Source organism: Myxocyprinus asiaticus, chromosome 7, assembly GCF_019703515.2.
Source record: "Myxocyprinus asiaticus isolate MX2 ecotype Aquarium Trade chromosome 7, UBuf_Myxa_2, whole genome shotgun sequence".
NCBI lineage: Eukaryota > Metazoa > Chordata > Actinopteri > Cypriniformes > Catostomidae > Myxocyprinus > Myxocyprinus asiaticus.
In genome coordinates, this window is record NC_059350.1 from 886,335 (window position 1) to 901,122 (window position 14,788).

The 14,788-nt window shown below is 37.4% G+C and overlaps 1 protein-coding gene across 12 annotated transcripts; it reads left to right on the plus strand.

Moving 5' to 3' along the window:
* The first annotated feature begins 1,364 nt into the window (after nt 1-1,364).
* Nucleotides 1,365-11,375, plus strand: LOC127443483 (tumor necrosis factor ligand superfamily member 14-like). 12 transcript variants are annotated; one of them, XM_051702144.1, is made up of 8 exons: nt 1,365-1,820; nt 1,893-1,941; nt 2,014-2,451; nt 6,571-6,606; nt 6,693-6,726; nt 7,005-7,055; nt 7,425-7,659; nt 9,758-11,375. In XM_051702144.1, the coding sequence occupies exons 3-8, from the start codon at nt 2,224-2,226 to the stop codon at nt 9,909-9,911; spliced, it is 738 nt and encodes a 245-aa protein (XP_051558104.1). In that variant the 5' UTR covers nt 1,365-1,820; nt 1,893-1,941; nt 2,014-2,223; the 3' UTR covers nt 9,912-11,375. The 12 variants fall into 12 exon arrangements, with proteins under 12 accessions (XP_051558104.1, XP_051558105.1, XP_051558101.1 ...); XM_051702145.1 differs by having other exon boundaries at nt 1,365-1,796; nt 1,917-1,941; XM_051702141.1 differs by lacking the exon at nt 1,893-1,941 and having other exon boundaries at nt 1,365-1,699; nt 1,749-1,868; nt 1,942-2,451.
* Nucleotides 11,376-14,788: the final 3,413 nt, after the last annotated feature.

The following is a 14,788-nucleotide window of genomic DNA, read 5'->3' on the forward strand; positions in this document are numbered from 1 at the left end:
GTGTGTGTGTGTGTGTATGTGTGTGTGTGTGTGTGTGTGTATGTGTGTATGTGTGTATGTGTGTGTGTGTGTGTGTGTGTGTGTGTGTGTGTTTGCACAAGTGCACTAGTCTTTAGGTCATCAGATAAGCCTGTGGTCACCCATTTTCTGTCTGTTTTTTCCGGATAGGTGTGTGTGTGTGTGTGTGTGTGTGTGTGTGTGTGTGTGTATGTGTGTATGTGTGTGTGTGTGTGTGTATGTGTGTATGTGTGTGTGTGTGTGTGTGTGTGTGTGTGTGTGTGTGTGTGTGTGTGTGTATGTGTGTGTGTGTGTGTGTGTGTGTGTGTGTGTGTGTGTATGTGTGTGTGTGTGTGTGTGTGTGTGTGTGTGTGTGTGTGTGTGTGTGTGTGTGTGTATGTGTGTGTGTGTGTGTGTGTGTGTGTGTGTGTGTGTGTATGTGTGTGTGTGTGTGTGTGTGTGTGTGTGTGTGTATGTGTGTGTGTGTGTGTGTGTGTGTGTGTGTATGTGTGTATGTGTGTGTGTGTGTGTGTGTGTGTGTGTGTGTGTGTGTGTATGTGTGTGTGTGTGTGTGTGTATGTGTGTGTGTGTGTGTGTGTGTGTGTGTGTGTGTGGCCACAGCTTTCACCTTCCCATGCATGCAATTGCAAGATGCAATTTGAGGTCCCCCTTCATTCAGAAACTGTGAGGAAACAAACAACACCCAAACAGATAAACTCAATATTTCATCATTTGTAAAGAGAATAGGAATTACATTATAACATTTGTTCATTTCTTTTTGCATAGATTAGTAGTTTTCATGTGGTATGATAAATAAGACTGCAGAATATTAGTACTTTTTTGTTTACAGTGCAGAAATCATATTCTTTACCAGTATCTTTGTCTCATTTTCCACTGGCAGGTACAGTTTGAATGAAATGAAAAGCAAGTGAAAAAATCTGCTAGTGCCACAAGATATAACGCACTTATATTCAAGATACATTCTCTGATTTGCCAAATTTGCCTCTCAAGTAAATGTATCTTGTAGAAAGGATGTGCATTTTTACTGGAAAATAAACAAAATTACTCATTAAGAATTGAAATATATGTAGATAACTGTACATTATGTTTGTCATATTTAAAAACGTTTTTTTTGTTTATTATTTTTTTTAATTTACAAAAAAGTCAAGCAACCTAGAAAGAAAACAAGATCATGTATACTTCATAACACACAAACACACACAGATAGAGAGGGAAAGATATAAAATTATCACCTTACAGTCAAAACTTCCTCATTTTAGTTTCTTTCCTCTGCTGAACCCCTCCCTTGCTCTCTCTCTCTCTCTATTTCTGTGACACACACCCTTTCGAGAGCGACAGTGGGCGATGAGCAGCTCAGCTCTGCTTTGATTTTCAGTGTGAGACTGTATCAGGTTGCGCTCAGGAGAGGCTGGAGGTCACATTATCATCTGGTTATGACTGAACGATGGTCTTTGCTCATTATACGGATGACATACACTGAAGTGAAAGAGGACATTCATTCACACATTTTCACTCGCTCAGTAACATCAGACGTCACATTCTGAGGAAGGCTACAGACTGCTGTTTTTTTGTCTTGAAGAGTTGAAGAAGGTGTCAGGTGTCAATTAGGGTGGACTGCTTGATAACTGATCAGTTCTACACAGAAGGAGCAGCAGGTTGAGCTGCAAAGAGGGAGCGACAGGTGGAGCTGTGGAGAGAGCGACAGGTTGAGCTGCAGGAGAGAGTGACAGGTGGAGCTGTGGAGAGAGCGACAGGTTGAGCTGTGGAGAGAGCGACAGGTGGAGCTGTGGAGAGAGCGACAGGTTGAGCTGTGGAGAGAGCGACAGGTGGAGCTGTGGAGAGAGCGACAGGTTGAGCTGTGGAGAGAGCGACAGGTGGAGCTGTGGAGAGAGCGACAGGTTGAGCTGCAGGAGAGAGTGACAGGTGGAGCTGTGGAGAGAGCGACAGGTGGAGCTGTGGAGAGAGCGACAGGTGGAGCTGTGGAGAGAGTGACAGGTGGAGTTGTAGAGAGAGCGACAGGTAGAGCTGCTAACAGACTGACAGGTGGAGCTGCGAAGAGAGCGACAGGTAGAGCTGTAGATAGAGCTGCAAAGAGAGCGACAGGTAGAGCGACAGGTAGAGCTGCAGAGAGCGACAGGTAGAGCTGCAGAGAGAGTGTCGGGTGAGAGCTGAAGGTGTGTACTGTCCACTGATCAGGTGCTTGTGATGTGCAGCATGTCTGACAGAGGTCACAGTGCAGTTAGAGATGTAATGGAACGCTGTCCTCAGGTGTTTGTGGTGGACAATCAGGCACAGGGTCCTCACACCCCATGTCGGGTGCCCGTCAAACTGGACACCAAGAGACTGTCTCTGATCTACCTGCTGCTGGCTGTGGCTCTGCTGAGCATCTTCATAGAGGCCGGATTCATCTACCATCTTTACAACAGACCTGCGGTGAGTTCTCAGACATGTGTCTGCAGTTATCTCTCTCCTGCGGCAGGTGTTTGGAGACCAGTGAGTCAAGATTTTAGGTTAACATTTATACGAATGTAAACTACAGGTGAAAACGTTTTGACTGAATTAAAATGTCTTGTGACTTTTGATGTAAAGGCTTATTCTTAAATGCTTTAATGTTTTGTAGAAACCTACCTTTGAATTTAGGCCCAATTTAGAAATGAATAAAATAATTGTTTAAGTGTCCAGCATATATTTGAACTCCTTCAGGACTGTTTAAAAGCATGTCAGGATGAATGTTTCCTCTAAAGCCCAAAGTACACTTTAATTTTGCCCTTTAGTTGTCATAACTTAAAATGTAGAGTTAGAATACCTGCCCTGGATTGATCTTGTTGAGATAACTCAATTACCCAAGTTTTTGTTAGCTGAACCTTTTATACGTTATTGAACTAAGTAAAACTATTCAAGTGAAAATTGGTTATTGTGTTTGTCACTTTCAGTTATTTCAGAGCTCATGTTTTTACTCGATGATCTGTCTGATGATTGTCACCATCATTTTGATTTACATGAACATGTCTCTTTCTCGAGCTTAAGTCTGAATTTGATAGATGGATCATTTTCTATCACATGACGGTTTATTTGACCTCTGACAATAGCATATCGCTAACTACTTCTACAGTTATCATCAGTAGTATTAAATAAGTAATCAAACTTTCACATTTAATTTAAATTGAAAGTTAGGTTTATTTAAACAGAAATTAAGCTCATGTAACAAGTTATATTGATTTAAGTCAACTTTATGTTCTGTTTAAACAACTTTCCCTCTTAAGTTGACACAACTTAAACTTTTAAGGCAGCATGAACACTTACTTTTTTACATTGAAACAACAAGATTTTTTACAGTGTAGACTTTGGTTTTGACGCGAACGCTTAACGTATGTGTAACATCCAACATTCAGCTTTTCAAAGTATCCTTCATTTAACTGCGTGCACATACACAGGAGGTTGGCACATGCACGCTACGACTGCAATAAGATACTAGACGATTTCTCGTTATATAAATGCAGGTATCTCCAGACCTCCTCACTCATGCACTCTTGACGTGCATATTCACTGTTGTTGATTTCACCTTTGTCTCCTGTTGTTCTACGACATTCTTGCACTTCTGCGTAAAAGCAACAGCCCAACGCTTATTAGTGCTAATAACTCCAGGCGCATTCGTTCAGTGCTCGCGTGCCCTGCAGACAAAATTTGCATCACTCACCATGTACGCATACGGCTAGCTTAAACTGTAGCATATGTTGGGCTTAAACTGTGCATGTGCGCGGCCTCGCACTTCTGAGGTTACTCCCGCACAGACTGAAATATAATCTGTGCTGCTGGCAGACTCAAAAGTGTATGGAAAAACCTATAGATTTCTTGAATCAGAATTAAATGAATTATCAGTGTTTTAACTGGGGCCTATTCAAATATCCAGTGATTTTGTTAATTGATTTTTTTTGGTATGGACATACGCAGCACTTCATTTGCAAAAGGCCGCATTAACGCATTTACCATAAAGCACGAGCACTATTGGAAAATGAGTAAATGCGGCTGCACACATGAATCGTAAAATGCTACACGCTAACTTAACTGAGAAACACTTGAAGCCAACATGCAATTGTTATGTTATTTAAAAACAAATATCCCTTGTAGTTTCCTAATTATTATGAACTCTTAAAAGACTGCATGCATAATAACCATATATGAATGAGATAAATGCTTTAAAATAGTTTTTGATGAGGTATCAGACACTGCAGTCATTGCTTGACATGTCCTGACAAATACCAGTGTAGATTATTTGAGGGCTGGTCAGATGATCAGATTTCTCATAAAAATAAAACCACCCACCCTTTGCTTACATCACTTCCTCTCACGCTGTAGGGAATCTTACATTCCTTCTCTTAAAAATGTCCCACTGCTGTGCGGCACTGGTGTTTTTGGTTTAAATCTGGAATATTTTTCATGCAGCATCCACACATTCGATAAATGTCTGCACTTTAACGCCTTATCTTCTGCTGATGATCAGATTCACCAACGGTTTCTTTCCTGTTAAACATGGTAAAGCCTCTGCAGTTCTAGTGTAATTGGGTCATTCCTACTTTGCAGAACCATTTCAACTTTAACTTTTGTATATATATAAATAATACTGTTGTGTTGTAATTTAAGGTCCACATTGTAGTTACAGTTTATTCTAGCTAAATAGGGAATACTACAGTCGAGCGCTCTGCTCTTTTAACTGCAAGCTGATGCATTCAACACATGCACACTTTTGTGGTACTCTTTTATCACAGTAAATTCTAGGTGCATATGGAGACGACACACAGATGCCAGCTAGCCGCGTGTCTCTGCATATGAAAAACAGTTTGGGCATATTGTGCTGATGACGAAATGTGCATGAGATGTACCGGCACGCAAAAAAACAAAGTACACTTTGGCTATAAAAAACTGCTAACTTAGACAAACAGAGACCATCTGACTGACATGTAAAATTACTAAAAGTGACCATGTAAAGTGGGTCTAGAGGACTGAAAAGTGGATTGATTAGGTTATTTCATTTTAATTAAAATATTTAGATAAAACATCCAAAAGCTTTTTTATCTAAATCTGCTTGCATTCATCTGTACAACGGCATTTTAGTGCCATGTACACATTTTTAACATTTCAAGAACAGTCAAAATTTTGAGAATAAAATCGTAATATTACGAGAATAAAGTCAAAAGTTCTAGAACAAAGTTGTATCATTATGAGGTTAAAGTCGTGATATTTTGAGAATAAAGTCAAAATTATGAGAGTAAAGTCATAGCATTATGAGAGTAAAGAAAAAAATTGAGAATAAAGTCAAATGTTTTTAAATAGTCGTAATATTTTGAGATTAAAGTAAAAATTACGAGAATAAAGTTGTAGCATTATGAGAATAAAGAAAAAATTTAGAATAAAATCGTAATATTTTTAGATTAAATTCAAAATCACAAGAATAAAATCGTAATATTTCGAGATTAAAGTCAAAATTATGAGAATAAAGTCAAAATTTCTAGAACAAAGTTGTATCATTATGAGGTTAAAGTCGTGATATTTTGAGAATAAAGTCAAAATTATGAGAATAAAGAAAAATATTTAGAATAAAGTCGTAATATTTTGAGAATAAAGTAAAAATTACGAGAATAAAATCGTAATATTGTGAAATTAAAGTAAAAATTACAAGAATGAAGTTGTAACATTTTCAGATTAAAGTCAAAATTACGAGAATAAAGTAAAAATTTATAGAACAAAGTCGTATCATTACGAGGTTAAAGTCGTAATATTTTGAGATAAAAAAATTACGAGAATAAAATAGTAATATTTTGAGATTAAAGTACAAGAATAAAATCGTAATATTTGAGATTAAAGTTGAAATTATGAAAATAAAGTCGTAATATTATGAGATTAAAGTCAGAATTTCTAGAACAAAGTCATATCATTACGAGGTTAAAGTCGTAATATTTTGAGATTAAAAAATTACGAGAATAAAATAGTAATATTTGAGATTAAAGAAAAAATTATGAGAATTAAATAATAGTTTATTATTTTTAAAAAAGATGTTAGTGAACATTTTTACGGCGGCGTTTTAGTGCCACAAAAAAGTTTTTGAGAATAAAGTCATAATATTTTGAGAATTGTTCACCACATCACTTTGATGTTACTTTCCTCACGATTTATTCTTGTAATTTTGATTTTATTCTAAAAATATTACGACTTTAATCTCGTAATGCTACGAATATTAGCATTCCGACTTTATTCTCGTAATTTTGACTTTAAAATCGTAATATTTTGAGAATAAATTCAAAATTACAAGAATAAAGTCGTAGTATTACGAGAATAAAGTCGTAATATTTTGAGAATAATCTCAAAATATTACGACTTTATTCTAGTAATACTACGAATTTATTCTCAAAATACATTCTCGAAATATTCAAAAAAAATTCTTACGTGGCACTAAAACGCCATCGTACATGTGACATAAAAATGTTCCCGGAAATAAATTGGGAAAAGATCTGAAATGTTAAATATTTCACCCACTATTTGTTTTTCTCCCAACAGGTGTCGACAGATATCCAAAAACTGGAATATAGTAAAGTGAGTATATATTCTACACACGTGTGTGTGTATAATTACATGTGTGTAAGAATCATATTAACATCATTATAATTATCTATCTACAGGGAGAGAAGAATTCATATCCCAGCAGTTCTCATGGTTGGTAAACAAACACAAGGCCTCACACTATTTATATTACATTATTAAACTATATTGTTTTTATAGAGGGTTAATAGCATTTTCCATCCTCTAAACCTAACCTTTACACAAACATTTATACATTTTCATTAGAACATTATTTAGTATGTTTATTAAGCCGTGTTCACACAATGTATTCAAAACTTGACCCCCTCAACCGCACCATCACACACAGATTTGTAATTCTATTATTTACTTCTAGATGTTTTCAGTATTTATTCTGTTTTTCTCCTGAACAGATTTGAATGGAAAAACCCCTAAAGATGAGAAGCCTGCAGCATTTCTGCAAGGTATCAAACACCTTCAACACCTGACCATGCTGACCACTAGCTCGACAGATCAGGAACTGAAGCATTGGTGCATAATGTGTTGGATGATATTATTTAATTCTGCAATCGGTCCTGATTAGATACTTAGGGTGACGTTCCCATACGAAAATGAACCATGTTTTTCCTACAGTAACCATAGTTTAATCATGGGATTGTAGTAAAATCTTAGTAACCACAAAATGAATCATGGTTCCTACTGTCATGACTCACGGCTACATTAGGAAACCATGGTTTTACTGTAGTAACCATGTTGTTTTTTAGTAGTTAAAATGCAACTACTATATTAACTACTCCCCAACACTGATAACATGTGTGTCTTTGTGTGTGTAGGCTCTTCACCTCCATCAGGAGCCAATGGCGTGCTTCACTGGAGATCCGACAGCTTTCCTGGGTTTTTTAGGGGCCTGGATTTTAAAAACAACAGTCTTTATTTTCAGCAGGAGGGATACTATTACATCTTTTCCAAAATCTTCCACCTGCAAAAATGTAATTTCTTCAAACATCAGATCATGCTCTGTTCAGAGAGATACAACTACCTGCCCATAGAGCTCATTCAAAACTCCAGGTATTCTCCAATATTCCTGCAAACTAAGACTCCCAAAACAATGTTGTACGCCTTTTACTCCATGTCTGTCAGCTGTGAGGTCGTCTAAATGTGACTGTGCTCTTCAAAATGGAAAAACAAGCTTTTAGCAGATACACACATTTGAAATGCACAGTCTTTCTGTTTCGGGTAAATGGACCGAACATATTAATGACATCATTTCCTGCTAATGGCACATCCAAATTTGCGTTCAATCAAATGCTCTGCAGAATGAGAATGGCCACTATATTATCACCTGTTTACGACTACAGCAAGAAAGCAAGTCATGGTTCATGGCTGTGATATAAAATGAACACTATTTAAAAAAAAGGGGACGAGTCCTTCAGTGTGTCCCACTGAAACGTCCTATTTCAATAAGAAACATGTCAACACAGAAAGAAGATTGCAATGGGAACAAATGGCAATATCATGGTACTTAATGATTATCATATTCATGTATCATACATTTAACCTCTCATGCATGACTGCTGTGTGCATTTTCCATTCCTCTTTTGATTTGTAATTACTAGCACCTAATAATCATGCAAAAAAAAAGAGCAAATAGTTTTCCTAAAAATTTTAAATAATACCAAACTATAGAAAGTCTGATTTTTAAAATCAAATTGTTTTTAATGTTTCCAGGAGTGTTGATTATTCATGTTGTTGAGACGTTACAGACATTAAATCAGAAATTAGCATAATTAATTCTGATTCAAAGTAATGTCCAGCATCATCCAATCACTGTCAATCATGTTTTTTTAAAAAAAAAATTTATTCCCTTTTCTCCCAATTTGGAGTGCCCAATTCCCACTACTTAGTAGCTCCTCGTGGTGGCGCGGTTACTCACCTCAATCCGGGTGACGGAGGACAAGTCTCAGTTGCCTCCGCTTCTGAGACCGTCAATCTGTGCATCTTATCACGTGACTCGTTGTGCATGACACCGCGGAGACTCACAGCATGTGGAGGCTCATGCTACTCTCCACGATCCACATACAACTTACCACACGCCCCATTGAGAGCGAGAACCACTAATCACGACCACGAGGAGGTTACCCCATGTGACTCTACCTTCCCTAGCAACCGGGCCAATTTGGTTGCTTAGGAGACCTGGCTGGAGTCACTCAGCACACCCTGGATACGAACTCACGACTTCAGGGGTGATAGTCAGCGTCAGTACTCGCTGAGATACACAGGCCCCCTGCCAACCATGTTAAAATAAAATGATACATTATAAATTCTGAATCTATGTACTGATTATCATTGTCACATGTCTGTCAAACATGTTGAGTGATCCAAACATCATCTGCAGCCTGAAACTGAACTTTTGATCAGATTTTAGGAGTGAATGCACTTAACTGCATAGAGAGCTATAGGATGCTCCCTTGCTCCCTATTTAGTGAATGACTTAACCTCCAGTGTGCTGTCTGTCTGCACTGGTCTCAGAACAGTTTCAAATGCACCTTATTTTCATCCTAACTCCATATAAAGCCTCTGAAAGACACATTTTCCAGCTGTTATTCAAAATAACTAACATGTTTTTTGAACTTTTGAGGGAATAATGTCCCAAAATCTACATATGTGGACATCATGTTTACCAGTGCACTGACACGCGAAAAATGAATGCATTTTTTAAAACGGCATAGCAATCGAAACTAGAGACTCTACTCTTTACAACCACACAGGTTTCGGTTAAAAAACTTTAAGAGATTTCTTACCAGAGGCACTATTGTTGGTGCTGCACCTCTAGGTGTGGCAGAAGTATAACCCTTAAATGACCGTCTAGAGTCTTGTGAACAGCTTTCAGTCGGTTTTTATTCATTTAAATTATGTGTTGCGTATAGTGAAGCCAAAATACAACGTCCACGCATGTGTACGCGGGGTCATACAAGGTTAAAATTAGATTTGTTTTTAGTGTTAAAAATAGTAAGTAGAGTTGGTTTTGCCAGGTTAACAGATTTTTAGAGCAGTGATAATTACTTGATTTTTCAATATTAATTCAGTCATAAATTGCTGAATATGTAATTTTCCTGTGTAAAACGTCTAACAGATCCATTTTATACTGTGTTAAATGTGTTTTTAGGTATGTCTGCATCTCCGAGAAAACTCAGTTGAAAGAAAACAGTTACTTGGGTGGGATCTTCCACCTGAATAAAGGTGACAGTGTGTTTGTTCAGGTGAATAACCGCTCGCAGGTGCCCACCAGCAACAACTACTTTGGTGCCTTCATTATCTAAGTACAAATAACAAATACACACACACACAAACACACACACACACACACACTCACAGACTCACACACACACACACACACCCCACACACACACACACTCACACACACATACACCCACACACACACACACACACACACACACACACAAACACACTCACACACACACAACACACACACACACACACACACACACACACACTCACAGACTCACACTCACACACACACACACACACACACAGACTCACACTCACACACACACACACACACTCACACACACTCACACACACACACACACACACACACACACACACACACACACACACAATTGTTTTCGCTCTCAGGTTCTCAATTGGGCTTTAAATATCATTAAGGTATTTTGCTATTTTTTTGTTTGTTTGTGTATTACTAAAATGTGTATAGTGTTGTAGGCCACACTGTTCATACAGGTATCAGTTTATCAACTGATAAATGAAAGTATTTATAATGAAGGCAGATTTTAACTGAAGGTTTTAACGATGTTCTCAGGACAGGCCAACGCAGTTTTCTACTTGATATTCATGTCAGCTCAGGGCAAGCGGTCACATTTTTACTGGAACAAGATGTCATGTGTTTTAAATGTTATTAATGTAATCAATTTAATAATTTCAGTATTTTTTTATATATAAAACAATGGTTTATTTTTTTGTACATTACATTTTGCTGTTGTGTTTTGTAACTGTTTTGCTGTTTAAACTTTGCTAGCAAATGATGTTGATATGAGCTAGGCTAGCTATTATCTTTGCTGACTGTGATCTTTATCTGACTCAAACTTACTGTGGTAATCTGTCATATATTTAATCAGTGACTGATTCCTTATGAAAGACTAGGACTCTGACACTGAGATTATTTATAAAGTCATAATGTATGTGTCCGCATCTTAACTACTGAAATGTGCTTTTAATGATGTGTGAAAATAATAAAAATGCTGAATGTCATTTCTATTGAATCACTTGAGATATCATGCTTGCACAATGTGTCTTCATTTTCTCTATCGTTTTCAACCTCTAAAAACAGTGTTGCAGATAGCAAGACAGTGATGGAGAGATAGACAGAACAGTGGAGGGAGAGACAGGATGTGGTGAGACAAGGTGGAATAAGTTAGAAATGGGACACACACACACATCGGTTTATTTTTGAGGGAGGTTGTTGCATTTTCCTGACTCAGCGCATTTATGCATTCACGACGGAAGTTTCCAAAAACCTGCAGTGACCACAAACAAATGAAACAACTCGCTTTTTATGTTCTGGCCTGTTTCTTTCCATCTAAAAAAGTTAGAAAGATAGACTGAGTTAAAGCAATAAGAAAGTGTTTTTTTCAGCTCACTTTTAACACTGTGATCCTGACGCCGTTGTGAATATAACGTAACGACAGGTGTCAGTAGTGATTACTAGCGCTGTGAAACTCTGGACTCAGAGATTGATTTATGAAATAGATTTATGTATTCAGAGATAGATTCATGTTAATGTATTGTTGAATGTTTTTATTGTGTGTATAGACACTCTGGCAATATCTGTATGTAAAAACAATCATGCCAATAAAGTTCTCTATAATGAATGTGCACCCCCTTGAGGTGCACATGCATCACTGGCATAAGACTCATTCTATAATTGGGGGTGCATTTCATGTCAACAAAAAAGTACAAAAACAAAGTGCTTTCTCAATAAAACAACTATTGGTTTCAGTTAATATATTTCTTCAATGTAACATATCTACTAGTTGCAAAGCTTAAGCATTAAACACCTTTTTGATATTATAAGGGAAAGGATGTTTTACTACGTTACGGACAAACTGCATGTCATTACAGACACTGATTTAATGCTACACTTCGAGTAACACACATAATTAAGGGTTCTTTTGTCTATTCTGTCACGTTATTTGAAATGCAAAAAAAAAAATCGACTGTAACATAGTTGAAGGTAGTGGTCGACCGATATATATCGCAGAGGCCAATAAATCGGCCGATATTCTGACCTTTTTAATTATAGCATTGGCCGATACATCTTCCCGTTAGGCTGATTTGTTTCTTGAGGGCTCTGAGAATCACCTGCTTGCATGTGAAGTGACTGAGACATGTAAACGACCAGTCACAGTTTGTTTTGTTGTTAAGTGCAGTCGTGTTACTACATTAATACACCGGTGTGCAACACAGTCTCATTTAAACGGTCCGCATATCAGAGCCACAATGTTTGAGCTCATAATGTTAAAGTGCTCGCCTGTTTCATTCTCCCTCTCTCTCCTCAATAGTTCCCTGTAACTTTTAACTGTCTTGTCTAATGATAAAAAGGCAAATATCAATAAAACTCATATCATATACCATCTGCAAATATGCACATATCTCATTTAAATAGATGTAATAAACTAACCTCACAAAACTTCAGCAGATCCAGCATCCTGTGGAGTGCTCATAAATCTTCCTCTGAAGCGCGTATTATAACAGTCTCTCCTCAGCAGTCCCCTGTCACCTATAACTTTATTTTCTAATGATAAAAGCAAATATCAATAAAACTTCTATTATATACCATTTGCAAATATGCGGATATCTCATTTAAACAGATGTAATTCACGAACCTCACAAAAGGACACTCGCCATTATGTGTTCAAAATGTCCCCCCACAGAGGGAAATGACATCACATGATGCTGGTCACATGGTTTTGGGATACACCTTTTTTTTTTTAGTTGTGGGGGGTGTTTGTTTAGTAACATAGTTGACAGAACTTTTGTGGACATGAGTAAAATAAGATATTTTCTTTATTAAAATGTCAAACTCAATCTAAAATATTTTTCTGAAGTGTTTAGAGTTTAAAATATATAATATAGACAATGCTGACTTGAACATTTTTTATTCATTATTTTTAACTTAAGGCCCACTCACAGTTGAATTAAAACTGCTTTTAATCACAGTCAGGTGTTAAAACTTATTAGATGTAGACTTATTGTAGCCATGATGCAGAAGCTGATATTACCTGCAACATTACAAACATGACTGTAAACGGTCCATGCTAAAAGATCTGACCAATACAAAAACACATTGAAGCTTATTAAGTGACTGTAGCTTAAATACTCATCTCATATGCTCAAACTTTAAAGTGTTATTGTATTTTGTGGATCTCAGTGGCAAATGGTTTCCTTCATATGAAAACCAGTTCGAACTGCTCATACACCTTTACATGGCAGGAAGTGGAGGACTGAATTTGATGTCATATCCTCAAGCAGGGACGTTCCTGTTATAACAGATGGTAAAAAGAAGATGGCTGTTATGTTTCATGCTGAGATGAAAATATGTTTAGAGTCTCATTTCATTGTAAGAACTGAGAACAAAACCAGCAGCATTTCTGCGAAGATCTCAAGTGTTTCAATAAACCTTACCACACACATACACATGCAAAAACAGACACACACCTGACCTCTCACTGACATGAATACACATATATAATCTGGGACGGACGGACAGACAGACAGAATCAATACTGCACAACATAGATTACATTGAATAAAAACAGTGGAGAAAACAGCCTTTACACTCAATAAACTTACTGCTATTTAAAGACTCCAATGAAGAGAGAGATGGGGGTTGTGAGAGTCTGTGTTTCTGACTCGGCACTTTTCTGTCGTCTCGCTGGAAGTTTCCAGAAACTGTCTGTCACCACACACAATCAAGGTGACCGAGACAATTCTCTCTCTCTTCTGGTTTCTTTCATTACTCAGAAAGAGAAAGATTAAAAATGGTTTATTCATTTCCTTCCAAGCATCTTCTCTGTTTCTCTAAAGAAAGCAAGTCAAAATGACAGACAGACAGACAGACAGACAGACAGACAGAGCAGCGAGTTTCTGTGTGTGAAAGTATATTTGGTGAACGTGATTTTGTCAAGTAGAACGTTTGCCTGGATCAGTGTTTTTTCTTGGTCCTGGAGCAACATTCCAGTCAAACATAGTCCCAACCCTTACCCCAAACCTAATCCAAACTAACCATTAACTAACCCTAATAATCAGAGGAAATGATCAGTAGTCCTATTCCTTGCCTTGCATTGTAAAAAGATGTTTCATTTATCCACATCTATCAACAGATGGCAGCAGTGAACCACTAAATGTCTTTATACACAGAGAGGTTTGGCACTGCAGTTCTGCTGAAATTAGCCTAATTTTAATCCTATTCAGTGAGATGAACAAGAAAGTCTCTAATGCCCTTAAAGGTGCTGTAAGTGATTTTTTTATGAAAGAAAAAAATGTTCCTACTCCCTAAAAGATATTAACAAAATAGGTGTCATGAGTTAATCTCACCGATCTCTGTGACAGCACTAGATGCGGACAATGACACGTTCGACCTGTCAATCATTTTGCTCGTTCTCTTAGTAGTGTAGTTGAATTATTGAGGCTTGATGCCATTTTAATGCCATGTTGTTCATAGCAGTTGTCAGTTGAGGGCGCTATTTTGCTGCTGTTGTTCTTAACAACCGTTTCTGCTTGATGTTGGCCTCAATAAGGCTCATTATCTTTGGTGATGGGGGTTTTGGAAATAGGGGGCGTGGCTAATTCAACAGCTCAGTCTTGTGGAGGTAGAATGGCTGAAATCGCTTACAACTCCTTTAAATGTGACGTTATTTTTTCACTTTGTTTGAAGCCGGTTTTTGGGGAGAAGTTAGGTGGACACAGTTGAATCATCTGAAGATCTGTTTGGAGACACAAATATTAGCATCTTTGGACTGTAAATTTAAAGGTTGTCCTTTTTTTGCACACCTTTTTATCCAAATCGATCATTGTTTGTTAACTGGCTGTAGGGTTGCCTTCAATATGAGACATGATGCCGTCAATAAGGGATATTTCACCACGCTTCGCCGGAGGG

Coding starts and splice junctions, on each gene's coding strand:
- LOC127443483 (XM_051702138.1), top strand. CDS start 2,224: ATGTGCAGCATGTCTGACAGAGGTCACAGTGCAGTTAGAGATGTAATG. Junction 2,452..6,570: donor ATCTTTACAACAGACCTGCG/GTGAGTTCTCAG, acceptor TTCTCCCAACAG/GTGTCGACAGATATCCAAAA. Junction 6,607..6,692: donor AAAAACTGGAATATAGTAAA/GTGAGTATATAT, acceptor ATCTATCTACAG/GGAGAGAAGAATTCATATCC.